At 45.2% G+C, this 27,446-nt stretch overlaps 2 protein-coding genes across 2 annotated transcripts in view; one reads left to right on the top strand and one right to left on the bottom strand.

The window, feature by feature from the left end:
• tgfbr3 (transforming growth factor, beta receptor III) overlaps positions 1 to 27,446 on the top strand; it is a 256,137-nt gene that overhangs the window by 120,790 nt on the left and 107,901 nt on the right. The window lies entirely within an intron of this gene.
• On the bottom strand, positions 372 to 5,915 carry barhl2 (BarH-like homeobox 2). Its single transcript, XM_086048394.1, has 3 exons — positions 4,873 to 5,915; positions 3,357 to 3,582; positions 372 to 968 (listed from the first exon to the last, which is right to left on the bottom strand). The coding sequence occupies exons 1-3, from the start codon at positions 5,447 to 5,449 to the stop codon at positions 617 to 619; spliced, it is 1,155 nt and encodes a 384-aa protein (XP_085904520.1). The 5' UTR covers positions 5,450 to 5,915; the 3' UTR covers positions 372 to 616.

The following is a 27,446-nucleotide window of genomic DNA, read 5'->3' as shown; positions in this document are numbered from 1 at the left end:
TACTTATCATCATGTAATAATAATGATAGCAGTTAACATTGAATGTAGTTTAGCGCGGCCTTCAAAATGGCCCCTGATGGGGGAAAAGAGCTCCCCGTGCAGCCCTGCTGGCTTTTGGAGAATTTGTCGATTTTTTTTTTTTATCCCCCTTTGTGGCGTGTCCCGCTGAGAGGTGGAGAAATGCGCTCTTGTTGTGTGAGCAGCTGCCGGGCCACATTCCCAATCCCGGCGCGCCCCGTTCCCTTCCCAAGCGCGTGCACGCGCATTCCCTGCCACGCCGAAGCTGCAACTTTTGAACGAGAGAATTTTCCACTTTTTTTTTTTTTTTTTTCAAATACAAAATGTTTGTTTTTAGTCTCGGGGAGTAAACAAATAAAAGGGGGGACGTTGTACGTTTGCATGACGTCTTTATTCATTCCGTTCGTCTCCATCTAATAATAATCTTTAGCTGTTTATTTGCTAATGTTAAGTGTTTTTTTTTTTGTACAAAAAGACAAAGAAAAAAACGGACAATCAGACGCGAGCAGTCCACGTGTTCCAGAGTCATATATCTCCCTTTTCCCCCCACGTGGTCTTAAATGTCTTTAGTGTTGTTTTTGTTAGTTTGCCCGCGTCCCTACCGCGCGTGCGGCGGGCTCGAAAGGGGGTTCAGTGCCGGCTGGCCCCCGGGTCCGAGGCCGTGGATGAGCACGCGGGGCACCAGCGGCCTCTGGATGCCCGCGGCCGCCGCCGCCGCCGCCGCCGCGGCCGCCGGGTGCGAGTGCGGCGGGTGCGGCGCCGAGGGAGTCCGGTACATGCTGCTGTACATGGCGGCCGCGGCCGCCGCCGCCGCCGTGCTGCCGTCCACCGAGCCCAGCAGGCTCGGGTGGTAGAAGTAGGGCGACGGGAACATCCGCTGCAGGGCCGAGTAGTTGCCGGCCTCGGCCAGCAGCTCCAAGCCCACCGCCGTCTGACGCTTCCACTTGGTCCTGTGGGCCCAACGACAACGTTAGTCGCTGCAAAAATAAACAAATACAATGGTAGTAGTCAAATGACTTTCATTAAAAAAATAAATAAATAAATCGCGCACAGACGTTTCGACATTAGGTGCGGCCAACCTTCGAAATGCGAGCCCAATATGGGCATATATTGATGTGAAAGTTTGGGACAAATATTTATGTAGTCTGCATGATGAATCGAGGGAAAATGCTTTGTCATTTTGATTTGAAAAATGCGTCAACATCAGCTGTAGCCAACCGGCATGCTGGCCATATATGATCATAAATTCACTCCACCGTGTAATTCAGTAATTTTGATTTCAATTTGAGAAAAAAATAAATATTCATGATGAATTGCCAATAAGGAAAAAATGGCGTTTTCACCTGCAAAAATAAAAAGTTCCTAAATACTTCCTGTGTACGGCCCATATATGGGTATGAAATTGGATCATTTATGGATGAAAAACATTTGTATTTTTAGTAAGATGAATTGTGGAAAAAAATGTTGATTTTATTTTACGTTAAAAAAAATCTTCAAAATCAAGTGTAGCCAACTTTCGGCATGCGGGCCTTATATGGGCATGAATCCAATCCACTGTCCAATTCAATGATTTTGATAAATCATTAGTTTTTTTTAATATTCTTGATGAATTGTCGATGCTAAACAGAATTCTTTTTAATTTATTGTCATTTTCTTGTGCAAAAATCAATCGTTCCTAAATCAATGGTGGCCAACTTTCAGTGTGCGGGCCATATATGGGCATGTAAACGGTCTACTGTGAAATTTGATAACTTATGGATAAAAACATCTTTTTGTTTCTTCCATAGAAAAATGTAAGAGGAATTGTGGAAAGAAATGTTAATTTCATTTCACATTGTGGAAAAAAGCTTCAAAATCAGGTGTGCCCATATAAGGGCATATACATGGTCCACATGGGGGTTGAGAATTTGGTGGCAAATACAACTGTTTGTTTTTCAATTTGCATGATGAATGAGGGGAAAAAAGCTGATGTCATTTTCAATTTTAAAAAATGCTTCAAAATCAGTGAAGCTCAACATCTGGAATGTGGCCCATATATGGGTATGTATCCGGTTTGTTCGTATTTTTATTCTGCATGGTGCTTTCATTGTCATTTTCTGTTCAAAACCAAACCAAACCAAAAAACATTTTTCATATGTGCAATGAATTAAAAAAAAAAAAAAAAAGCTTGGATTGTCATGTTCCCAAAAAAAAAAGTGTCGATCAGGGGTGGATGTAGGCCATATATGGGCATGTGTCCAGTCCAACATGCCATTTCCCAAAAGACTTGAAAATGTGTCATGTTAATAATTATTGATCCTTTTTGTTATAATCATGTACATGATGACTGAGCTGGAAAAAAAAAACAACAACAAAAAACAGCAAATTGTCATGAAAAAAAAGCTTGTAAATTAGGTGTGGCCAACTTCCGGTTGCTAATGAGAAAACCAACAGTTAGCTTACTTGAAAAAGTCATACAATCTGCATGTTGATTTTAGTTATTGACGTAGTAAAATTGCGCACGGGCCTCAAAAGAACCCTTTGAACGGAGCTGCACCTGCACACCTGCATAATGATGATATCAAGCACAACATACGATTCATCCAGTGAGCGCAGATGAAATACAAAATCGGCATAATTGGCATTCCAATTGAATAACATTCTTTCAAGAGTAGCACTGCCTCATTTATTTAATCATGAAAATAAGCAACTCATTCTCCAAGAAACGTTGATACTTTAGCGGCCATTTATGAAAATAATCACTCCTAATAATAACAGCTGGCATTTCAGTTATTTTTGTAATCTCGAATTGTCCGATAAAAACGACAAAACCACCTTTTCACCGGTAACTTAACCATTAATCACCGCAGTTTGGTAGTCTTGAGAGTTGAGAGTCTTCTTTTCTGTTAAAGTTGGCAGAACGATTTAGAATTGGGCGGGGAAAAAAAAATAACCATGGAATATATTCCACTGCATTATGACACTAATAATAACTGACATTTCAATGAATCCTCTCGTCTTTGCAACGGCGCGCCAAAAAAAAAAAAATCCACCAGCAACAGACTCAATCCACCTTCTTACTTTTTAATAATAAATCATCATCAATCGTCCCTACACTTTCACGTCTTTTCGCCAAAACAACCGGTATAAAAGTTTCATGCCCCAAAAAAAAAAAAAAAAAAAAAAAAAAAAAATGTTACTTTTGATACGACTTGCCCTTTTTGAAGTCGCCACTTTTATTGCAAGCTTTCGCCAGGCCTTAACGATGTCACTTAAATACACGTTGTGATATTCAAGCGCGCGCGCGCGCGCACGCACACCGACAGTGCGCCAAATGTTCCGCGTGCTCGTCGGCGTACCGTCTGTTCTGGTACCAGGTCTTGACCTGCGTGTCGGTGAGGTTGAGGGCGGCGGCCAGGTCCATGCGGTCCTGCACGCTCAGGTACTTTTGGCGCTCGAAGCTGCGCTCCAGCTGGTTGAGTTGGTGGTCGGTGAAGGCCGTGCGCGCCTTGCGGGGCTTCTTGGTGCGCGCCGGCGGGCTGTCGCGGCTGCTCGAGATCTCGCGCTCGCCCTCCTCCTTGCTGCCTGCATGTACCACCGAGCCGTCACCACACAAAAATAAAGGAATAAATCAATACCATCAAAGACGACATTCGCGACCCAAGGGGAACTTCCGGGGAGGGTTCGACGCGGTTCGGAAAGCGTTTCAGTAGAGGGGAAGTCGGGATTTTTGTATCTCCAAAAAGGCACAACCTTTTTTGTTGAAAATGTTTGTTGTATACGACTTGTGTTATTGAAAATATTCCCCGTTATTTTAAACAGATTTCACCAAGTCATGTTTTCGAGAAAATCGTTTTTTTTTTAAATGTACGAGCGCGTGGCTTGAAAATGTTTTGTACTTGAAAATATTCCATTTTCTTTTTTTCTTGGAATGTGCGTTTTTCTTCTTAGAATATTTTCATTAAAAGATATTTTAGTTGAATACCGTTTTTATTAGGTATACATTTCTTTTTCAAGTGATTATTGTTGTGTTGGATATGCACGTTGTTGTTGAAAATATACTTTTTCCTCATAATAACTTTTTTCAAACAATTAAATGGTCATTATTTTCCTTGAGAATACGCATTTTGTTTATGAAACCAAAGGCGACATCCTTTCTTGAATATGCACACATTTTCTCTACAAACATTCCTTTTCCTTGAAAGTTACATATTTTTTTACTTTAAACAACACATGCATTTCTATGTTGAAAATATACGTTTTTCTTCTTTTTGTGGGGCGGTCGCAAAACACGCCAGACCCGAAGAAGCCCTTTTTTGAATTCGCGCTCAAACGTCTTCTAAACTCCAATTTGAGGTTCTTGCATGTCTTTTTCTCTGTCTTGACAATTAATTGATGTGATCATAAACATCATCGTTACCATTTTTATCAGCGTTTTTTCACGTTCGGGTTACCCTAAAATATTCCCACTATTACGCGCTTGCGTTTAAATCCTTTTTTGGATTCGATTTGAAAGGAAAAGTCCAGTTGCTTGCATTGCCACCTTCCCCGCGATGCACAAATCAAATCACCTGCGTCAACTTTTAAATGAACTTGAGCTGAGGCACGTGTTGTTGTAAAAATCAATATGTCAATCTATTTGTAGCCCCCCCGCGTTATCCCCCCCCCCCCACAAACACACACACTTTTTTTTCTCCTCCTGCCTCCAGGAGTAACAATCATCTCTCTAATTGAGCCACCAGGGAGGCTCCGCGCACAGCTTCTTCCTTCTCCCATGCATGAACCAGCAAAGCACCCCCACGCCCCCCCCCCCACCCCCTTACCCCCACCCTTCCTCCTCCCCGCATCCACAATCCACGCCGCGAGCCTCCGTACCGTTGCACTTGACGTCGCCGTGCAGCAGCATCTCGTCCCGGCGCTCCATTTTGCCTCCCCGCCCCTCGTCCTGGAGCTCCAGCTTGGGCCGGAAGCCGTCCGCGGCCGAGGCGCTCTCGGCGGCCTTGCTGGGCGACATGGACACGCTGGTGCTGTAGGGCGCGCAGGCGGCCAGCGGCTTGCCGTCGCCCAGAATGTCCTTGATGAGGAACGACGAGGTGGCGCTCCGCGGGCCGCTGCAGCCCGCGCCGGCCGCGGGGAGGAGCAGGTGGTGGTGCGGCGGCGGCGGCGGCGGCGGCGGCGGCGGTGGGGGGGGAGGAAGCGGAGGCTGCGACGACGACGGCGGCGGCGGCCCGCGGTGCTGGTGCTGGTTGAGATGGTGATGGTGGTGGTGGTGATGGTGGTGGAGGAGGAGGTTGGCTTCGGGGTCCGACGGGTGCTCCGCGGTGACGGAGAGCGGCGACGAGGGCGCCGTGCCCGCCACCGTGTCGGCGTCCGAGCAGGACGGCGACGGCGTGGCCCGGCCGCCCGCCAGGATGGTGTCGATGCCGAAGCTGGAGCCGCTCGATGCCTCCATCTTAGCGGGAGCGGGTCGTCATTACAGCCCGGGCGCGCCTCTCCTCACACCACCCCAAAAAAGTTGACCCACAGGAGGGGGAGAAAAAAAAACAAAACAAAAAAGGAAAAAAAATAAGTCCACAATCCAGCAGGTGAACTTCCACAGCATCCGCGCGCAGGTCGGCCCCCCCCACCCCACACCCAGTTGTTAGTCTTCTTTGGCTTTTTTTTTTTTCTTTCTTTTTTTGGGGGGAAGTTGCGTGAAAGTTGCGCGTCAACGCGCTGGCGTGCTCCGTCCGTCCGGCTGCCGCATCACACTCCGCACTCGCTCGAACCTTTTGCCGCTAATCGCCGCACTCGCGCGCTACAATGACTTCCTCGGCTGACGTCACGGCCCGCGGGGGTGTGGGGGCGATTAATATTTTCTCCTTTCTAATAAACACGGCACCGCTGCTTGTCTCTTCGTAGCACTCCAAAAAAAGAAAGAAAAACCCTCCTCCTCCTCTTTCTGCTTCTGCTTCTTCTTTTCATCCACCTGTTCCTCCCTCCCCATTGGCTGACGCCCAGGCCCTGCCGGCCAATCAGCGCGTAGCTTCTTGAAGCCGGTTCTCAATGCCGAGGTTGAGAAATGAAGCTCTTTCTCTCTCTCTCTCTCTCTCTCTCTCTCTCTCTCTCTCTCTCTCTCTCTCTCTCTGCAGGCCTCAGCGACGATCTTTTATTTCCTAAACACCCAAAGACAACAGGAGTTTTTTTTTTCTTTTTCTTTTTTTTTTTTTAAAAGGGAGATTTAATTCCGGCGTCATGGTAGGAACCCCCTCGCGCTCCCCATTCCACTTTTTCCTTTGAAGAATATAATCTTGAATGTGTGTGTGTGTGTGTGTGTGTGTTGCAGGCTTGTGCGGAGGAGTGACGGCGTTAATGAAGGTTGTCATTTGATAATTAGGCGAATCATTATGTGCCGCTAATGAACGCGCGAGATCAGCTGACAAGCACTTTTGCGTCATTTATTTAAGCATGAAAGGTTTTTCAAGTATTCATTTTTATCCTGCAGCGTGTATTCGTTTTGAATGACTTATTTTCCTTCAGGTTCAGACGTTACGTCAGATGCGGCTTATTATAAATGAACATCTTGTTTATTTCAGGCATCAATTTCAACGCTGCACTGGAATTCGTTAAAACAAATATAAACATTTAAATTTGCTTCGCCTTCATATCCGGAATGACATTTTCCAAGTTATTCCTGTCTAGCAAATATTTCATCTATTAACATTTATCACCGTTAAAATTCTGTCACTCCTGCGGAGTAATCTGTAAAAATTAACATTTCCTATGTAGGAAGGATGCGTTGTATTTATTCAAATGGCAGCATCTCATCGGACAATTTGTCGGTAAAAAAAAAAATCAACGATGATTTCAAAAAAACACCAAATGCGATTAAAAATAATGAATTAAAAAAAATCCCCACTTAACGAATTAAGAGGTGTTATGTTGTATTATTCAGCTGTTGGAAACATTACAACAACAACGGAGGCAATTATGACTAGAATCAACCCAAGGTGCTTTGATGCTTTTGGCCACACGGGGGCGACAAAGCAAAGCAAAAAAGCGTGTTTAATTGCAAGAAACATCTTGAGTTAAAATATGAAATTGAAATATGAAAAAAACAAAAAAGCAAAAACATGATACCATTACTAGAAAGTAAATAGCGAAAAGAAGTCTAGAAATCTGGAAACTTATTTTGGGATCATCAGACTATTTATTTTGATGATAATTGTGTTGATGATGAAATTTTTTTTTTTTTTTTTTTTTTTGGGTGCATGTTGTGGCCCAGCGGCAGCACGTGGCTGCTGCGGCGGGAAAGGCGTGTAAACTGTCACCTCACACCGTTGGCGACCTTCAGAGTGCAGCAGCATCTGCGTCATTTAGCCTGTCAATCAAGACCCAGAACGGGGGGGGGGCGGTGGGTCGAGGGAGGAGGAGGCTCCAGTTTGCTAAATGACTTTTTAGGAAAAAACAAACTGCTAATTATTGCAACATGATCCAAACGAGGCATCAAAAGGTCGCTTACAGCAGCAATAAACAAGACTCAAGTTATTCATGGTTCTATTTATTTAAATAATTTCAAAAATGTACGCATACAAACAATTTGTGTTGATTTATTTTGCTTACTCGAAACACGTGATCACGCCCACTGATGGCAAAGTGGGTCACAGTGATTAATAAAAGCTTTAAAAACGGCAAAGAACTCGCAATTATTTCAGAGAAATTGAATTGAGATGACACCATTTATAGCGACTGTCCCGAGGTTTTTTTTTTTTTTTTGTTTTTTTTTTACACTAACATTTACAAAAAAGCGACCGGCAAATCTCCAATGTTCATATTTAACCATGATATTGTTTCTTTTCTTTTCTTGGCTTTGAGGTTCCGTGGAAACTCTTCAATAAAGAATCAAATAAAATATTATGAAAGCGTGGGATCATATTTTCTAATTGATGACAGATGGAGAAGTACGGCCAAGATGAAGCTATTTGGGATTTTTGTTTGAAAAAAATCACATTCGATTCAATGATTGCATTTTATTCACACTGATGAAAACATTCTAAAAGAACAATCAAAAATTGTCAACCGGTCCAGAGTGTACCCCACCTCTAATGACCTCCGACCCGTGTCGGCCGTTCAATCAAAGGATCCGATTACAGCCACCAAAAGACGCTCCATTGTCAGGAATCACATTTCCGGAATGAAAGGTTGTGCCACAAGAGCCATGTGACATTTTGAGGGTGTTACACACATGCACACGCATTCATGCGCGCACAAATCTGCAGTATATTATTCCCTATTCCCTTATTCCCAACTCAGTTCACCATCTTCCGGATTGTGACATTTTAAGGGTTAAGGGTGTTTTTCCCAGCAATGAAGTGTCTAAAGAAGTGGATGTTTTGCAGTTAATCGTCAAAGCCACACCGGCCTTTATCTAGTTTTTCTTATCGTAGCGTCCATAACGTGTCATATTTCTAACTTTAACAACACGGCTTCTAATGGAATGGCCAAAGAGTGTCGTGTCCTGTTCTGTTGGACCTGACTGCAGCGTTCGATACGGTGGAGCACAGTATTCCGTTGGCTCGTTTGCAGCACCAGGTGGGCATTAGTGGTAGCTCTCTAGAGTGGGTTAGATCATATTAGGAAGGCAGGACCATTTGTGTAAGCCTTTGTGTAAGCCTTTGTTGCCCACTCATTTGGCGTTCCACAGGGTTCAATTTTGGGGCCCCTGTTGTTTTCATTGTATTTGCCGCCCCTGGGTTCCATCTTAAGAAAACATGTTATTTCCTTCCAGTGCTATGCCGATGGCAGTCAGATTTAAGTCCCACTGAGCAAAAAGCATGCTTTCTCCTTATGGTCACTTTTGTCCTGTTGAAGAAATCAAAGGCTGGATGGCACTTAACTTCTTGAACTTCAATGAAAAGAAAATAGAAGTTCTGATGTTTGGTCCCAGCGTCCCAATAAATCTCCCCAAGCGCCTTATCTAAAGCCAATAGTCTTGAACTTGGGCTTTAAATTGGACAGTGATTTTAAAATGGGCCGGAAATCAATGCAGTTGTTAAATACAGCTTCTTTCCTTTTAGGCAACGGGATAATATAACGCCTCAAGTTTCACAACGGCACAGAAAAAGTAATCCATACCTTTGTTATATGTTGGCTGGATTACTGTAATGCACTTGATTTTGGAGTCAGCCAGTAAACCCTCAAGCGTCTCCAGTTGGTCCAAAATGCTGCTGCTCGCCTCTTAACTGGAGCTCGTAGGAGGGAGCATATAATCCAATTGTTTTAGTGTTTCATTGTTTACTAATTTTGTTATTAATTTGCCTATCTTTGTTTTTATACGTCTGATTTTTACTTGGTGTGTACAGCACTTGGCATACAGCTGTGGTTGCATTTAAAGTGCTCTATAAATAAAGTCGACTTGAGAGTTGCTATCGATGGTCTACTCAATGACATGTCCGAAGAGTGTTTGTTTTGCAGTAGTACGTACATATATATTTTTCCCAACCTGTAATGAATAATGTCACTCACTTGTGTGTGACATTCGTGAGTGATGTGAAGCGCAGGTGAGTTGATTTTCCAACATGATGAAGGCGGAAGGGACGTTCCCGACGCGGCAAATAATTCCGACACGACGAGCGCATTGATCGGCGCTCGTTCCCGATGCGGTCCTGACAAGCTAGTGTGTCTAAGGGGGGAGGGGGCAGGGCGGCGGGGCGATCGGGGTACGATCCCATCATTACCAAAGCTGTCAATCAAGCGTGGCTGGCCGCCTTCCGCCAGCAGCCTTCCCGACTGATTGATCCATGCTGATGGCAGTGCACAAATAATTACCGCCACGCTCCTGACGTGCGCGTTCACGCTTCGCCAAGGTAATCGGAAAAGGGGGGACAAGAAGGGGGCTGGGGGGTCGAAGGAGTGGGGAGGGTGCCATTTCGGATTACCCGGAAAGGTCCGACCATGGGGCGATGCGTCAATTCCCGTCATACAGCATTGTAAAAAACACAACTTGTATTTCTTTGGGCAAAAACAGTCATTGAAGTGGGAACAACTTTCAAGTGTAAATTATTGACGTTTGTGGCAACATTGTCAGTTGTCAGCACAACAAAGCAAGCAGCAAGTTGTTGGCTCCAAAACAATTTGCTGAGTTGTTTTTACTTCTATCTTTAAGTTGGTGGACAATGCAAAGGCACAATTAGTTGTGTCAACTCATATTTCTTTGTTGCGAAATGCGGGAAAGCCAAGTTTCACAACAGCAAAACTTAAAATATTTGGTTGAATTGACCAATTGTTGCCCAATCAAATTTTACAGAAGTTTGTTGCCATGAGATTATGAGTTCACTCAACTTATTACTTTTTTTTTTTTTTTTTTTGCAGTTTACCGTCCCCGACGCTTACTAATGAGAAAAATTTGCTGGCATAATTCCAAAATACAAGATGTTTTTTTTTTTAATTTGGCGCATAACCACCAGTTTTTTAAAGTAAGATAAAAACATGTAAATACGGGAACGCTTAAATCGTCCGCATTTTGCCATGTTGCAGCAAACAAAATATTTATTTTCCTGAAAAATTATGACACCATTAATGCCACCATGTAAAAAGTTTTTTTTTTTTTTAACCCTTTCATGCAAAGTGGTCACTACAGTGGACAGCTATTGAAAAGTTTGCTTTCGCCGATATTAATTCATCTAAAAAATATATTTATATTTTAAATGATCACATTAAATCATAATTAATAATTAATTAACAGGGTTCAAATTATTTTTAAAAATTTCGATCAATTAATATAGGCGAAAGCAACTTTTAAATAGCTGTCCACTGTAGTGACCACTATGCATGAAAGGGTTAATTTCGCCAATTTATAAAATAAAAAACAGATAAACATGGTGGCATATATTCTTTTTCCTCTGCCAAGAACGACTAATATTGCTTACCGAGGAGCTGTGACTGTCTTCATGTATGGCCTATCTTTATGCCTGTATTGCACTGCCCCCGGGTCAAGAGGGAGCACACTCGAAATAGTCAGATAAGAGGTTTGGCGTAGCAAGACTTTGGTCCACATTGCGCCCCTCTACCTCCGCCGTTAATGACCCCCGTCGACAAGCCAGGCAACGGCGCCTTTTTTTTTTTTTTGCAAGCCGATGCACAACGCAAGGTGAACTCCCGCGCTCGCGAAGAAGCGAGCGATGATTAAATGATCAAACGGCCGGCGTGTCACCGCCAGGCGCTCGTCTTTGCCACGAGTGGGTGAGGAGAGAAGAAGAAGGGGGGGGGAAGAAAAAAGTTGGGGTGTTTCAAGCGCGCGAGTAATTACAGCCGCCATGTCAGCTTGACATTAATGCAGCCGGCAGAGAGCGCCTAATTGGCCTCGGAGGAGCCCAGAGTGAACCAGAAAATATATTAACATTTTAAAAAAGCATATTTTGCCTAATCCGCTCACTTTCCAACAATATTTGAAGACCCCCAAAAACGCCCCCGGGCGGGAGAATTTAAATGAGCGATTTTGTTTTTGAAGGAAACGGCCAATGAGACAGAAAAGAGAGTAAAAGGCGGGGTGCGTGCTGGAGTGGTGCGGGCGTGGGGGTGGGGTGGGTGGGTGGGGGGGGTGAATCATTAGAGAGGCTGACAGGCTGGCTGGCTGCTGACTGGCTGGCCTGTCACCGCGCACCACCACATGAAAAGAGCCATAAACGTGCAGCCACAAGTCAAAGCCTATTATCTGCATGTTCAAATGATGCAAAGGGGGAGGGAGGGGGCGGAGCAGGAGGGAGGTGGGGTGGGGGGGGGTGTTGAGTCGTGTATGCTGTAGGGGAGAAATTGGCCAGATGGAAGATCTTGTAACCACTTAGCAAACGCACAACAAACGTGTGCCAAAAAAAAAAAAAAAAAATAATAATAATAATGCATTGTCATGTGTGTTCTGTGTGCGGTTACCCAAAAATGCTACTAAAGCTGCTGTTGGATTATTAAAAACACCAATTTAGCAGTTTGCTCCAACCGTTTAGGTCGTACTGATTTGACAATAATGATAACACTGGTCAACAGTGCATTTTAATCAGAGACGGCTTTATGTGTCCCGAAATGTGTTTTTTTTCCTCTTTTTGTTGTTGTTTCGAAGTAAAAGGTTGCGCAAAACAATGTCATTGTTATTCATAGCTCTGGAGTATCAGGGAGAAAAATCCCTCCTTGCAACCGCGTCGTCTTTTGTCAAAATCGCAAACACACGCTTTCCAATAGCTACTGTGACACATAGGCACACGCATACGTTACGCATGCGTTACGCATACGTTATAACAATTCACCCTCTAAGGTGTGCTGATCTCAAAGCCAAGGATCTGGTAGTCATTACAGTGGTTACAATCCTGAATTCTTACAGGCTAAGGCAAGACCCCTTTCCAAGCCTACGCGTTGAAAAACGTACTTGACGAATATACACGTTGATGGTAGTAAACGGTTGCATTCCAGTTGATGAACGGAAACGGAGTTCACTGGCTTCCGGATTACGAGGGCATCCGTGGAAAAATCTCTCCCCACTTAAGGGGTCCTTGCACCCCAGTGTCAGCAAATAGTCACTCATTTGGGCCCCCCTCTGCAGTGTAGTCATTTTGCGTTTTTAGCTGGACCCTAAAACAGTTGATAACCCCTCGTCCAAGATACCCGATTATGACTGGGGCTCATTAGTTGGTCAAAGTTCCGCGTTCTGGGATTTCAATCAAACCCGAACTCAAGAGGATCAGCTGTCGGCGAGTCAAAGTAAGACAAACCGGACTACCGCTGGCCGGTTTTAATGCAGAGAAGATCGCAAACATCACGTTTTTGTTCTCACTTTCCTCCATCTTCTCAATCCTTTCAGTGTCTTTCCACGCCGGAGGTGCTAGCCCCGCCCCTACGCTCCTTTCTCGCCGTCTCGTGTCCGCCGGCCTAAAACCCCGCCCCCCCTCCCCCCCGCTCTCAGGTTCTGTTTTCCAAAAGGGCAAAAAGCTCTCCCGGCCGAGTAGTTTTGGCACCGGCGGGGGTCTCGGCTGCCCTCGTCAGCGCGGAACGCCGCTAACGCTTCGTGACTGCTCTCGTCTCTTGTCGCATCACCGCGCCATGTGCCTAAACCCATACCCAGATACATCTTTAAACCATTTACAGTACTTAGGAATATGTGTGTTGGGGGAAATGCCCCCCCTTGAACACAGTCAGCAACAAGAAGTTTGGTAGGCATGTCAGTCACGAGTAGACCCAACAAAAACGTCTGAAGAAAAAGAGCCCGTAAAGACACTGGAAGTCTACCATTTGGGTTCAAAGGTCACGTTAGGCTAATTTTGGCCATGCCCAGGGTCCTTCAAAAGAGATTTTGTCGGGAAAACCATCAACGCGTGGACGGTGCTAAATTTGAGAAGACGGTTAAAGTTGTTTCATGGGGGCGAGGTAAAGTTTGATGACACGAGTGGCAACTCATGAAGCTTTCCAAAATTCAGCCCCTTGAAAGTCGTTTTACTTAGCAGCATGAAAATTAGTAGGTGCATCCATGATGAGTAGACCCACAAAAAATCTCAAGAAGCCATGTGAGGAAAGAGTTAGGAGGTCTGCTGTTTTGGTTTGAAGTGACCATTTTAGCCATTTCCAAGAGTCCTTTGAGAGATTTTGTCTGGTTGCAACCGAATTTGTCCCTCATAGAACAATCTGAATGTCCCCCACCACACTTGGAGACAAACGCCGGCCAACCATTTCCCATCTGCTCTTAAAGTGACAGGGGCACCTTAACAAAACCGTTGATGTCGTCGACCGTTTCTCCGCCGCTAAACACCATCCTTTTTGTTTTTTGCGGCGAATAAACGAGCCGGCAAACAGCTTCGGCCTTCGACTGGAAATCCCCGCCCGACCGGGAGCGCATCATCATCCGCCGATATCCCCGCTTCCCGCATAGCAAACACGGCCGCCCTCCCGCCCGCCCGCCCGGGGAGCCCGTCTGGGAAGCGTTCCTCTCCATCCCTTTCAAGGACTGTAAACAACAACGGCGGCCAAGGAGATTCTCCTCGGCTCAATTACGCCGCTGGCCCGCGGCCTCCCGCCGCCCTAAGAGATGGCGTCTATAATTAGACGAGGCCAGACGTTATTGATGACCCCTCCCTCGCGTTAGCATTAGCATTTGCGTCAGGGGGGGTGGGGGGCCGGGCGGACGGCCTCCGGACCCTCGCGGCGTGACGGGAGAACGGCGGGCTGTCGGCCCGCTCATCAATACAAGCGGCTCTTTTGTCGGTAATTTGCAATAAGTGTCGGCGCCACATCTTTAGGGACGCGGAAATCATTAGCGGCTCAGGCCCTACCCGGCCTCTAATTGGAAGCGTTGGGCCTTATCAGACCGAGTTTTTCCGAGACCTTTGACAGGCACCGATTCCAAAATCATTGCGGGCTTGTCAATTTAAGAGGCCGTTAAAGGGCTTATTTTAATTTTAATTGGAACTTCCTGCTTCCTGGGCCGGATTAGAAATGAGCTGTGGGGCGGGTCAAATTGACAGCTCGCCCGACCGAGTCCGCTCGGCCTCCTCGGGACTTCATCATCAACATCGGAACGTGAGTGGAAAATGTCCCAATTAAGTGTTGCCGCTTAAGATGCCGGTCGGGAAGGACGTCGATCACCTGCACTAAAGCGAACGGCTTTCGTTTTATTTATGCCGTGACCATGAATGCAGCGTTCCCCGCATTTAATAAGGACGGACCGCCGCCCGTGAGAGAGGCTGAAATTTTCATCATTTTAAACGTTTTCAAAATGTGATTTTTTTTTTTTTTTTTTTACAAAAAATTTAAAACACATAAACAAAATTGTAATACAAATGTGCCAATCTGAAAATATTTCCAAAACGGTAAGTGCATTTGCAAAGAAAAAGTCCTTAGAAACAATCAAAATCTGAAACAAAATTGAAAAGTAATGAACAAAATTCAAAATAATTTTGCAAATGAAATTCCAAATTTATCAAATTTAAAAAATATTTACAAATGAAGTTACACTGCAACACTGACAGTAATTTACAAAATTGAAAACTAATTTACAAAATTGTAAACACATCTTGAACTCAAACTCTTTAGAAAATGAAAAATTACAAAATTTAACCTTCGATGCATTTCCAAACAAAATTTGAAAATTTTAAACAAATTTACAAACGCAAGTTTACAAAATTGAAAGTAAAATGTACAACACTTAAAATGTTTATAAATGTGTTTACTAACGTGTTTTTCTTTACAAAACTGAACACAAATTTGCAACATTTAGAATAAATGTACAAAATTGAAGATGTTCACATGATGCACAAAGTCAGGTGGAATCAGCAAGCCTCCTATTTAATCAAAGAGGTTGGTTTTTTTCCCCTTCATTTGAGTTTTTATTATTTGACAGTCAACTTGTTTTGACACTCGCTTTGTGCAAATCAAAAGCAGTTTCCAGTTGCCGCCGTGCTAACATTGCTTACATCAGGTTAGCTCTGGTCCGAGGATGCGTCACGCGTGGGGCAGAAATCGTGTGAAAATCGGCCTCGTTCACACAAAAAGCACGTCCTCTTCCGCTAAATGGAGCCGTCACGTGCCATTACAGCCCCGAATCCGTGTCCATTCCACCATCCCGTCTGGCGTTCGCCAGGCCGCTAACGGCAAAGAGGCTAATGGCCGTCTCATTAGGCAGCCGACGGGGGCGCGAGAGTTGGCTTGGCAGGAATGGTGAGGCGAGCGGGGTGTTTGGAGAAAAGAAACAAGAAGCAAACGGGCAGAGGTTGTTGGCATTTTAGACTTCTTTTGGCACAAGCCAGGAGTCCTTCAAATTGAAAGTTTTGATTTATTCCGACCAAATTGCCACATCATGTACTATACGGAAGAACACTTTCATGATTCAAAATGTTTCTGAAATCTGACGTGTCAAACAGAGTCGGAAAACTATCAAACGGAAGACACATTGACGGTTTTTTGGTAGTTTTCGATAAATGAAAGAAGAAAACACAAATGATTGTTCTGAACAGAAATGTGTTGCACATATTTGAAGTCAAATTTAATTGCAAGAATTTCAAACGGTTTTTTGGTAGTTTTCGATAAATGAAAGAAGAAAACACAAATGATTGTTCTGAACAGAAATGTGTTGCACATATTTGAAGTCAAATTTAATTGCAAGAATTTCAAACATATTTACAAAATGTGAAAATGCTGAAACTGAAGACGGCTTTACAGAATTTTATCAAGTTAAAAAACTGAAACCAAATCAGCAATATCAAAAATACATACATGACCAAATTTGCGATATTACATTTTTAATTTAAATTAATGAAATGAATTGAAAATGTCGGCGACCAGTGAGAACGAATTCAGAAACTGAATATAAATTTACATTTCAAAAAATGACAAAATTAAAAAGCATTTTGAATGAATTTACAAACTAAAATGAAATTTATATTTACAAAAATGACATCAAAAACAAATGCACCAAATTTAAATGTGTTCTAAAAAAATAATAGAATTACTTAAATTACTTAATACAATTGTATTTTTAAAAAAAAATGTTACCTAATAAAATGTAAATACTTTTACCCCAAAATAATTGTAAAAAAGTAAAAATGTGACCCAAACCAATTACAGAAATGGAAATACGTAAAAAAAAACATTTAGTAAGTAATTCAAACAATTGAAAAGAAATGTACACAATGCAAACAAATTAATATAACTACAAAATCAATATACAGGGAAAAAAAAAAAAGCCATCACCAAAGCACCATCTCCCCCATGCTAACATTGTTTGCATCAGCTTCGCTGCGGGCCGTGACGGCTAACTGCACAAACGCGTCACAAGTGGAGCGGAACTCGTGTGAAAATCGGCCCGCACAAAAATCACATCTCCTTCCGCTAAATGGAGCCGTCACGTGCCATTAAAGCCCCGACCGGGCGTCCGCGTTCCACCATGCCGTCCGGCGCGCTAGCCGCTAGCGGCGAGGAGGCTAATGGCCGACTCATTAGGCGGCCGGGCCCCGACTGTGGGAGCCGGCGTCCGCCGCGCCGGCTGTTCTTTCCGCGCCGTCGCAAAGCGTACAAGCCCATTCCCTTGACCTCATTAGACTTCGATAAAGAAGGGAAGGCTCTTTGCTAAACATGGCGTCACGTGCTTAAAAAGACCATTCCGGAACCGTCTGGTGTGCCGGTAAGAGAGGAGGTGTGTGTGTGTAGGGGGAGTGGGGGGGGGGGGGGGGGGGTGAGCAGAGGGAATACGGGGGATGAACCCTGCCTCGCCGGAAGGGATCCTGACAAGCGGAGCGACGCAAAAGGCGTGTTTAAGAGCAGCAGTCAGTGAAGAGAAAAAAGATTTATGCTTTTAATTAATGGCAATTAAACCGCGCCCGCTAGGCTGGCCCGTGGCGATTGTTCTGCGTGGAAGAAAGGAAGAAAGGAAGAAGGGAGGAGAAAAGGAGGAGGGCGAGGCGCTGACGAGCATTTGAATGCGCTAAGCTCCGCCAGGGGAGCTGACACTGCGGGCGTCAAACCTTCCGCTAAATCAATAACACAATTAAACTTTCATAAAGCGCCCGCGCGCCTTTGATACGTCAAACTCCTCCCAGAGCAGGAGAGCAAACGAGCGCCCGACCATCGCCCGGCAATCAAAGACCATCGCCGGCAATCAAAGACAGAGGCAGAACAATCAAAGTTTCATCAGCGAGCGATCAAAGGGGCTCGTTAGCGCGCGCCGTCGCTTATTAGCGCAAATGCTCCGCCAACCGCCTCCCGTCGACTTCATACGACAAATCCGATCGACACTCACCACTGAGGGCCCACGTGGATTTTTTTTTTTTTTTTTTTGTTTCACGCCAATTCCGATATTTGGCAGAATCAAATTTTGATAACAGATTTATTCAAATGAATGAATTCCAAAAGTATAAGATGATGAATTCAAAAAATATAAGGAGTGAAATAACTCGTTTTTTGGTCCCGTAACGCTTACAACAGTAGATATGAATTATGTTCTTTGGTATTTGTCTCACTGTACAACAGAGAAAAATCAGCAAAAATCAGCCGACTTTTATTTTTTGCCTTTTTTTTTTTTAAACGATTTAAATATCTATAGCCGTTAATGGCAGTGAATGAGTTAAGGAAAGGCTGCACTATATTTTTCTATCTTCCCTATTTCTCAGAACAGTGATTATGCCCCCAATGCTAATGCTAAAGCTAACAGCCAATCCATTTAGATTTTTTTTCATGTGGAGTTGCGATGAGCTCCATTTCCTGTTCTACGGCTATCGGCACATTTTTCTTCTTGATCGATAGGCAGTCGTGAATAGTTTGCTACTAAAGGGGGGGGGGGGGGGGGTTGTTGTCCGGTGGACAGATGATTGGTACCAGCACCAAACACCAGCTGGACAACCTTCCTCTGTCCGTGGATGATTGTGTATGTGTGTGTGAATGCGTGTGTTTGTTTGTGTGCACTTTGAAGCTGACATGTTTAATTCCCTTGGTGACTTTATCCCACCTTGCACCTGGCTGATCCCTGCCTGATCCTCAACCGCAGCACCACTGTGAACTACTACACTAGCTGCCGCATCCTCAATTACAAGTCTAGTGCTGCACCGCGGTGATTAAGACTCACAATGCTAGCGCAAATGCTAATGGCAGTTGTCGCTGTGCCGTCATCTGCTCATTGTGAAGCTAAAAAGTCTCCCGCTACAACATCACGTAATTAAATGAGAGGGACCTCATCTCCCCTGCGGGTTGGCCTGCGCAAACAAAAGCTGAAAAAAAAACAAAACAAAAAAAAAAACGACGGTACGTCGCTAACGCTTTCATTTCCAGACCGGTTCCGACAGCCCACATAATTAGCTCTTCATCAATAACCGTGGCGAGGTCGTGAGGTTAAAAACTCATTTAATTGCCTCCGTATTAACAACGCGGTGAAGAGTCTAATTCTGCTGCGCTAGTTTGGTCGACACGCCGGACCGCCCGGAGGGACCGCGCCGATGAATTAACGCCAGCCTGCCGTGACAAACACACACTCGCCAGGAAGGAATTATCTTGAGGAATGGCTACACAGCAAAACTACACTTACAACGTGCCCAGGCCATCTAACGCGCACACAGTACACACACACACTGACCCACACCTGCATTCAACCCCCCCCGACACACACACACACACACACACACTCACCTCGATGCTAACGCGGTGTGTCCAATATGACTTATATGACTTAAGGGCAGTGGCGCTAATTAGCGTGTCGTTAGCTTAGCCGGCCGCAAAGGTGACTCCTTTGCCACCTTGCCACCTTGCGCCAACACCACCGCCAGCGACGACTCGCGTGTCGTTGTGAAAATGGCTCTCAGCAAAGGCCAAAACGTTGGCCTTTTTTCCCCCCTCATGTAAATTCCTCTTGTGGCCGGGACGGATCGCCGGGTTACTGGAGCACGTTTATTTGTGTCTGGATGCTAATGGAACATTTGAATAATCAGCGGAAATAGTCGTGACTCAACGCGAGAACGCTCACTCACGATCTCGTACAGGCAATTTAACCACCACGCGGAACGGTACGCTTTACTGCCGCAACCAAATACACTCTCAATATCTCGTTCTCAATAAATCTTTAAGTACATCATCCTAAACGACAAACCACGGCCGCCGCGTAGCCGCCGCGTAGCCGCCGCGCCTGCTACGACTTCTCACAAGAGACCAAAAACAGCTGCAAAGTGCGACATTCTTTTTACTTTAATGAGTGCGACCACACTCGGAGTGGCCTCTTGATTAATTGAAAAAAAAAAAAATAACAATAATTTTTTTTTTAATCCCATGACGTTCCTCAAAAAACGCTGCTTAACTTTCCAGGGAGAAATGGGGAAAAAAAAATCTCATAAAAAGCAGGAAAAATCTCAAATATGAAAAAATATTAACCAAAAAAAAAAAAAAGAAAATCTGTGAATATGCAGGGGTCGACTTGGTCGCAATGAGTGACACCAGGACAAGACACGAGTGGCTGAGGGAGCCGATTGGACGACACAAGGGGCGGGGCTGGCAGGGAACAGGTGGAAAGAAAAGACCTGAGGGACAGGAGGAGACGTGAAGACAAAACCAAAAACATCAAAACAACAACAACAACCAAAAAAAACAGATCATGACACAAGTACTAGTAATCTTCAACGACAAGTACTACATTCCGCCACGAGTACACCCCCAACTCGTACATTCTCAACAACGACCACACCCACGACGACACACACCGTGTTCGTCCAAGTGTTGGTGGGCGTGTCCGCGCCGACTACAAACAAGACCCGAGCAGGAAGTTATTAGTTTACAGCAGGCAGAAATGAGGCCAAGGAAGGGGGTGGGGGCGGGTGAGGGCGGGGGGGTGCATATGTTGGGAGGGGGTTCTTGGCCGTGTGTGATGATGAATGAGCACATTTCCCCGAGCAAAAGCCTGACCTGGATAGCGCGCTCGCCTTCCTCCTCCTCAGCCAAGTGGGCCGCCATTTTTCAGCAGCACCGCAAACCGCCCCCCCCCCCGTCCGACGCCCCCCACCACCCCCCACCCCTCCGTAATCCCTCCACCCCGAGTTGGCGTAATTTGATCAAATAGCGAGCGCCCTTCCCCGCCACTTATTGGCCAATTAAGTCAAGTTCTCACGCAGGGGGTCCAGCTGGCGGCGTGTTATCCCGGGATGAATTGATTGAAGCGGCGCGGCCTTCTTTAATGATGGAGGTGATAATACTTGTAATTCTTCTCAGTCAGGGGACGCAGCTGTTAGCGCCCTAATCCCTGTCCTGATACACTCAAGTAGAGGCGAGGCATTAATCTGCCTCCCTCCCTCCCACCCTCGCGATATGCTGATAGGACATCTGTGTAATGCCACGTCGAAAGTGTAACGACATGGAGGAGGAGGAAGATGAGCGTGCCAAGATCACAACTGCTGGCATTCTTTTAAAAAAAAAAAAAAAGAAGCTCCTTCCCCCCCAAAAAACGCCCCAGCCCCAATAATTACCACCCCCATGACAACTTAAGAAGGATAGAGATTTGCGGAGTGAAAAATCAATAAGTACACACGTTTGCTTTCAAAGGCGTGAATTAGCATTCCCAAAACGGGGTTGGGGGGGGGGGGGGGGGGTTGAGGGATGGGGTAACCATCCCGCCCGCAGCCATCCACTCAAAAACATCAAATTACACTAATGAGCTCTAACCGCACAAAAATGGGAGGCAGAAAACGAGCGGCAAAGTCAGACATGGAGCCAAACCCTGGCTTGAAACCCTACTTTGAAACCCTTGACCACACTTGATGCCCTACTTTAAAACCCTAACGCTGGGGTTTTCAAAGGTTTATTGGGTGCATGTAAACGCACTCAGTAACTCTTGCTTGAAACCCGCTTCCTGTTTTGAAACTTGGAACCTTAACCCACTCTTGAAACCTAACTCTAATAACATTAAGTGTGACTTGAAACCCTACTTCAAAGCCCAAACCCTAGCTTGAAACCCTACTTTATAGCCCTAACCTTGACTTGAAACCCTACTTTACCACCCTCACCAGTGTGAAAACCTAGTTTGAAACCCACACCCCATCTTGAAACCTTAATTTGAAACCCCAACTGTGGCTTAAGAACCTTCTTTCAAACCGTAAGGAAGGTTTTAAAATCGAGGTCTCAACCCAAACCACTTCTTGAACACTGCCCTAACCTTGTTTTAATAACCTACGTGTGACTTGAAACCCTACTTTTAAACCCCAACCCTGGCTTGAAACCTTAAGTTGAAACCCAAGCCCTGGCTTTTAGAATCAACAGCACAATACTGCTCGATTGTGAATGACTCATTCACAAAAATGCCGCCTTGTCACTGTCCGTGGTGCTAGCAAGTGAAGCTAACGAGGCTACATGCTCCAGAGAGACTTGTTTTCATCTAACTATGTTACTAGTACTGTTAACATGTAGCCGCCTAGCATGATGACATCACGTGATGCAATGAGGTGCTTGGTGGGGAGGGGTTCAGGCCCCCCCCCCCCCCCACGCCTCCACACCCACCCCGACCCCGGCCTGCTCCCCAGACGGCTCGGGTGAAGTAGAAAGGTCAGTGTGGACGTGTAGCAACGAGCTAATTAGCCGGTCTGCGTTGTGGCCGCGGACAAGAAGCACAGAAAGCTCCAGGGAGTCGGATCACAATGTTCAGAGAGCACCCCACCCCCCCCCCCGCCCCTTTGCTCATGTTTAATTAATAATTAACACGCGAGCCTAGCACCCGGTCATGTTAGCTTGTTAGCGCTAACCCTGCTCGTTTGCTTGCCGACTTCATCACTGGAACATTTGTAGCGATACGCTTGACACGGCATGTCATTGCTTGTGGATTGATGTGGTGGGGTGAACAGAAATTGATGCAAAAACAATATAACTATCACAGTACAGCGATTGCGCAATAACCAATACATGAGCAGGCTTGTGTCTCAAATCAGTTTTCCACAGTGACACAGCTTTCATAAGGTTTTTCAACTCGCAAAATGAAGCCAAGTTGCCACGGAGTATTGTAATAAGCGTTATTAGAGTTTGGGTTTTTTCATTATAGTTACTTTTTATTCTTTTTTAACTTGTTTTCACTTAGTTTTAATGACAATTTAGAACAGGTTTGTTGGTTTTTATTCGTTTTAATTTCGTTTTTAGTAGCTTTAGTATTAGGGGTTTTTTTTTAACATTGGAGTATTTGTCGAACTCACTAAGTGTTGTGTCCTAAAGAAACTACAATTCTCAAACGACTGTTGACATATAGCAATACCGAAATAAATACATTAAAAATTAACCTCGAGAGCTCATTTATGATATTAATTGACAGAAACGAAATTGAAGGACATTTTCACCATGATTATAGTTAGTTTTAGTTAATTTTACCAACAAAAACAGTAATTGCTGTTAATCTTCATTTTTTTTAAAGCATTTTTTCTTATTTCATTAATGAAAACTTTTTTTTTCAATTTTAGCTGTAGTTATTTCCATCCACTATAATAACCTTGATGCTAATATTTTGTGACATCTGCTTGCCATATCGAGAAACAGAAAAGTGCGTGATGCCGCTAATGTCACTGTCGACGGAGACAAATCCGCTTGTGTATTGACACTGTATCTTAATTAACAGAAAATGATCATATCCAATCCGGGTAATATCACCACAGTGCAATTGTATCGAATACAAACATCGCAATACAATACCACAATCCATGTAAGGATTGCGTGATGAATATTCTGGAAGCAAACAATCAACGATGTGTATGCATACTAAGATGAAATTCAAGTGAATGCGTATTCATGTCGTTACTTTCTAACGGGTTGTGAAATAAGTGCGAGTATCTGCCGGCGCATGATTTTCATCTCAAACGTTGCTCCCGCTTTGCATGATGCTCTCAAATTGGCACCCAAAAATGTGTGACATTTCACACGTCCCGCCGCCGCTAACTAAGCTGTCAAGCGGATAAACTGCGCGCCGTCACGCCGCCAACGAGCCGCAAACGAGCTACAAGCCCTCGCAGCCAATCGCGGGCCGGCAATTAGCACAAGTACCTGCCAAGCCAGCAGTCAGGCCGGGGTCCGAGCAGGACGTCTTTATTACGCTCCACAAATACTCTGCTGCGGGGCGGGGGTGTCGAGCTGAGGGGTGGGGCGGAACCTGACAGCGTCTGTCTAGAGGTCAACACCGGCGAAGAGGTTCCGGGACCCCCGCCACCCCACAGGTCCAAACTTGACAAGTCTATCTATAGAAGCACTGACGCGTCAAACACTGATGGGCTGAAAGCCGGCGCTCACTTTTTACACAATAGTGCTTGCACGACTTCGTCATGGAAATCGAAAGCATATGATATGGAAAACAAATATTTGACCGTAATTGTTACATTTGGTATTCAATGTTTGAGATCGTTTGACAGTTGATTTTTGAAAGGTCTCAAAGTCACGAGACAATCACTAGACGGTAGGGACGTAACAATCGAAAATCGATTAAAAATCGATCCGACCAGGTTCATTGATTAATCGATTCGATCATTTGATTCATCGGTTTGATTAAATTCATCTAGAAAATGATGTCATGAAATGTTTTTTTCATTCCAGATGCATAGCACACTTTGAATGTGTAGAACAAATTATACGCTTGCGCCAAGCATCATTGCGATTTGCGTTTGTGGAGGGCTGCAGAACCACACTTAGCGAAAAGAGACAAGCATGGTCATGTCATGTCATGTCATTTTCCAAACCGCTTATCCTATACAGGGTCGCGGGGAGTTGCTGGAGCCTATCCCAGCCGTCAATGGGCGAAGGCAGACTACACCCTGAACTGGTCGCCAGCCAGTCGCAGGGCACACATAGACACTGTCACTGAGCGGGAATCGATCCCACGCTGCCCGCACACAACTCAGGCGTGTGTACCACTACACTATCAGCGGACCGACAAGCATGGTGGTTTTTTAAAAAAAAAAATCCAATCGGGAACTGAAAATCGAAACTCGAATCGGGGCTTGAGTGAATCGTTACATCCCTACTAGACAGTCACTAGATCTGATTAAGACTTGCGTGTACATGCATCACACTTTTGATCGGAACAAATTATTTTGACATGCGCAGATTGACCATTCATACCGGAAATCGTAGTAGAAGAAGAAGCCGTAGTGACTTGGGTGTCAACAAAATATTGCTCCGTTGGCACCAGTGGATTTGCATGGTTGCAGACTTTTTTTCAATAATTTTAAATCATGTAATATTACACCCCCCCACCCCCCCATTTGCTTCCATTTTTGGGGGAAAACACACTGAATATTTTTCATCGCCTTTTTTTCCCCTCTAATGCATTTCAGTGGTGGTGGATTATATGCAGATTTTCTCTGTTCGCAGGCCAACCCAGATGCTTTTCCCCGCGAATAGCGGGGGTCCGCCGTACATCTAACGTGGCATATTTACATCCTATTTAATCCATGTACCCACTGACGCCGTGAAAGGCTTCGCGGCGGCGACAGGGTTTTCACAGCGGGGGTCCGTGTGGCGGGGGTTCCATACGCCAACATTCATCAGTCCCACCAGCCAATCGCTGGCCACTAGTCCTCATTAGCCCTGCCCCCTAACCTCCCGATGACCGAGCGGGCCTGGCAGGCCACCAGCGCCAACATGTCGGCAAACGCTTAGTTTGACCCGGGGCGCCGCTAGCCGGCAAAGACCTTGAACCGGCGAGGTCGTTAGCATGAGAGCATGTGACTGAGCTAATTGAAATCAACATCCAGTCGGGGCGAGGGGGGAGGGTGGGGGGGTTAGGCGGGGGGGGGGTGTCGTCGGCGGTGGGCAGAGCACTTGGCAGCACGGCTCATGCCAACATCAGTCACCGCTTGATGCCGCCGCCCCTGAAGCACCGAGGGCGGCCCCGCTATGAGCTGGACGCTCAACCGGCGCTCCTTCGCAAGGACGTCGAAGGTCCCAGAGCCGGGAGGTGGTGGTGGCGGTGCGGGTGCCGCCCACAACCGGCGGGATTGGAGCGGGTCCGCGCAGCTCTCACCTCCCAGCAGGCCGCCTACAGGCCGGCGTTAATGGTGGCGCTCAAGTAGAGCACCCCCCCATGCCCCCCCCCATCCCCTGCTCCTCCCTGTGGCACCAGCTTATTAGCCCTGGGCGGCGCACATTAATGCTACGCTAATTAGCAACGAGCTGACCAACCAATTATGCACAGTTCAGTCAAGATGCTGAGGTTAAAGGGTCTTCTCATGCCGCATCACACACACTCGCAAATTATCTCCAGCAGCTGTGTGTGGGTGCACGCGTGTGTAAAGTCATCGAAGAGAAGCTAGGTAGCACATTTCTGTGGCTACGTGGCTACGTGTCATGGAGTTGTAAATAAATGCAGCTTGTACCATGTCATGGATTGCCTTTCTTACTTAATGTAGCATAGCATAGCGTGCTATAACAACGTAACAAAGTGTAGCATAGCCCAATTTAGCATAGCCTAGCATAACATAGCATATCATAACAACACAGCATAGTGCAGTGCTTCTCAAATAGCGGGGCGGGCCCCCCTGGGGGGACGCGGTGCGATGCTGAGGGGTGCGCGTGTGACATGCTTTATTTCCGCCATACTACAATAAATCAAAATTCTAAATTCTTAATAAGGTTGTTCTTGTAAGTTGAACTATATCTCTTTCTTTTTGTTTACTTTATGTGAACAAGGATATGATTTTATGCAGAGGTGCAACTGTAACTATTTTAGAGACAAATGCTATTATTTATAGTTGCGGCGGAGAGTGGGTGGTGGGGTGGGGGGCGCGAATTGTTTTCTTCTTGTTGGGGGGGGGGGGGGCGTAACAGAAAATAATTGAGAAGCACTGGCATAGTGTCACGCAACCTAATACAGCAAAGCCTAAGATAACATAGCATAGCATTAAAAACATGGCTTTGCATAGCTTGAATTAGCATAACGTATTCTGTAACCTAACGCAGCGTAATATAACGCGGTCATCACATATAACAAATTCAAATAAAATAGAAAATACAGTGGAAATTCACCTATTTGCAATTTTTTTTTTTTTTACCCAGTCCCTCGCCTAGTCGCATTTTTTTTTCTCTTGGTTGGATAATAACAATTAAGGCCACGTCGATTATTTGTGGGTTTTTGCTTTCCCCGGTTGTGCTCATCCCCCCCCCCCCCCCCCCCCCCCACAAAAATGAACTTAATAAAAATCAAATAAAACTATAGTCCTAATATAACAACTTCAATTTGAATGAAAAATATCATCAGACGTGGGCAGCTAATGCACCAGAAAAAAATGGAATGAAATTAAGTTTTCCCTTTCTTTGCTCGCACACTTTTTCCTCATGATCCAACTTATTTTGATCACCCGGTGGGGATTAAAAAAAAAAAAAACACCATGTGTGATGTTGTTATGTGTGTGTGTTAGCCCAATTAGCAGACATGTTTAAAAGAGCAGACTTGTGACCAGAAGGTGCGAATCCCATCTGGGACGCCTCTGTGCATCCGAGGTACTTAACCCCGAATTGCCTCCGTAAATATCCAACTGCATCAGCCGCGAGAATGCGGACCAAGGTGAAGTTCCTCGGAGGAGCTTTAACACTTTTTCTGTGCTGACTTTAACGCAAAAGGGAGCAAAAAAAAAAAAAAAAGGAGTTTGGCGCCGTAAAAATGAGCCCGTTTCAAGGGAGGCAATATTGGTTATGGATTCTGTCCGCGGCAAGCTGCCATCTGCTTATTTTTGTTTTACCGCATCGTTAGCAGGTTGCCAACATGGCCGCCCTTCTGGCTGTCACAAAACACACCTGAAGTGCGCACGGCAGGAGGATAAGATGAGGGAACGCGCGCTGGCCGCAACATTAGGTACATCAGTGTCATCAAATTATACTGGAACTGCCCAATTGGAAGTAATAGAATTGGAAAAGTACTCTATACATCTATTTTGGAATTTACGTCACTGTTGAAATATGATAACTTCCGAGATAGTTGTCGCTCATCATAACACGCTAACCCTAAC

This window comes from Filicampus tigris, chromosome 12 (genome assembly GCF_054856515.1).
Source record: "Filicampus tigris isolate MCC_2025a chromosome 12, RoL_Ftig_1.0, whole genome shotgun sequence".
NCBI lineage: Eukaryota > Metazoa > Chordata > Actinopteri > Syngnathiformes > Syngnathidae > Filicampus > Filicampus tigris.
Note: the sequence above shows the minus strand (reverse complement) of the source record. Positions and strands in the feature narration are given on the sequence as shown.

What these genes read in the sequence shown, in the direction of transcription:
- barhl2 (XM_086048394.1), bottom strand. Translation starts at nt 5,449, where the DNA reads ATGGAGGCATCGAGCGGCTCCAGCTTCGGCATCGACACCATCCTGGCG. An exon ending in CGGCGACGTCAAGTGCAACG is followed by an intron (nt 3,583 to 4,872) that starts GTACGGAGGCTC and finishes TGGTACATGCAG; the next exon opens with GCAGCAAGGAGGAGGGCGAG. An exon ending in ACCTGGTACCAGAACAGACG is followed by an intron (nt 969 to 3,356) that starts GTACGCCGACGA and finishes TTGGGCCCACAG; the next exon opens with GACCAAGTGGAAGCGTCAGA.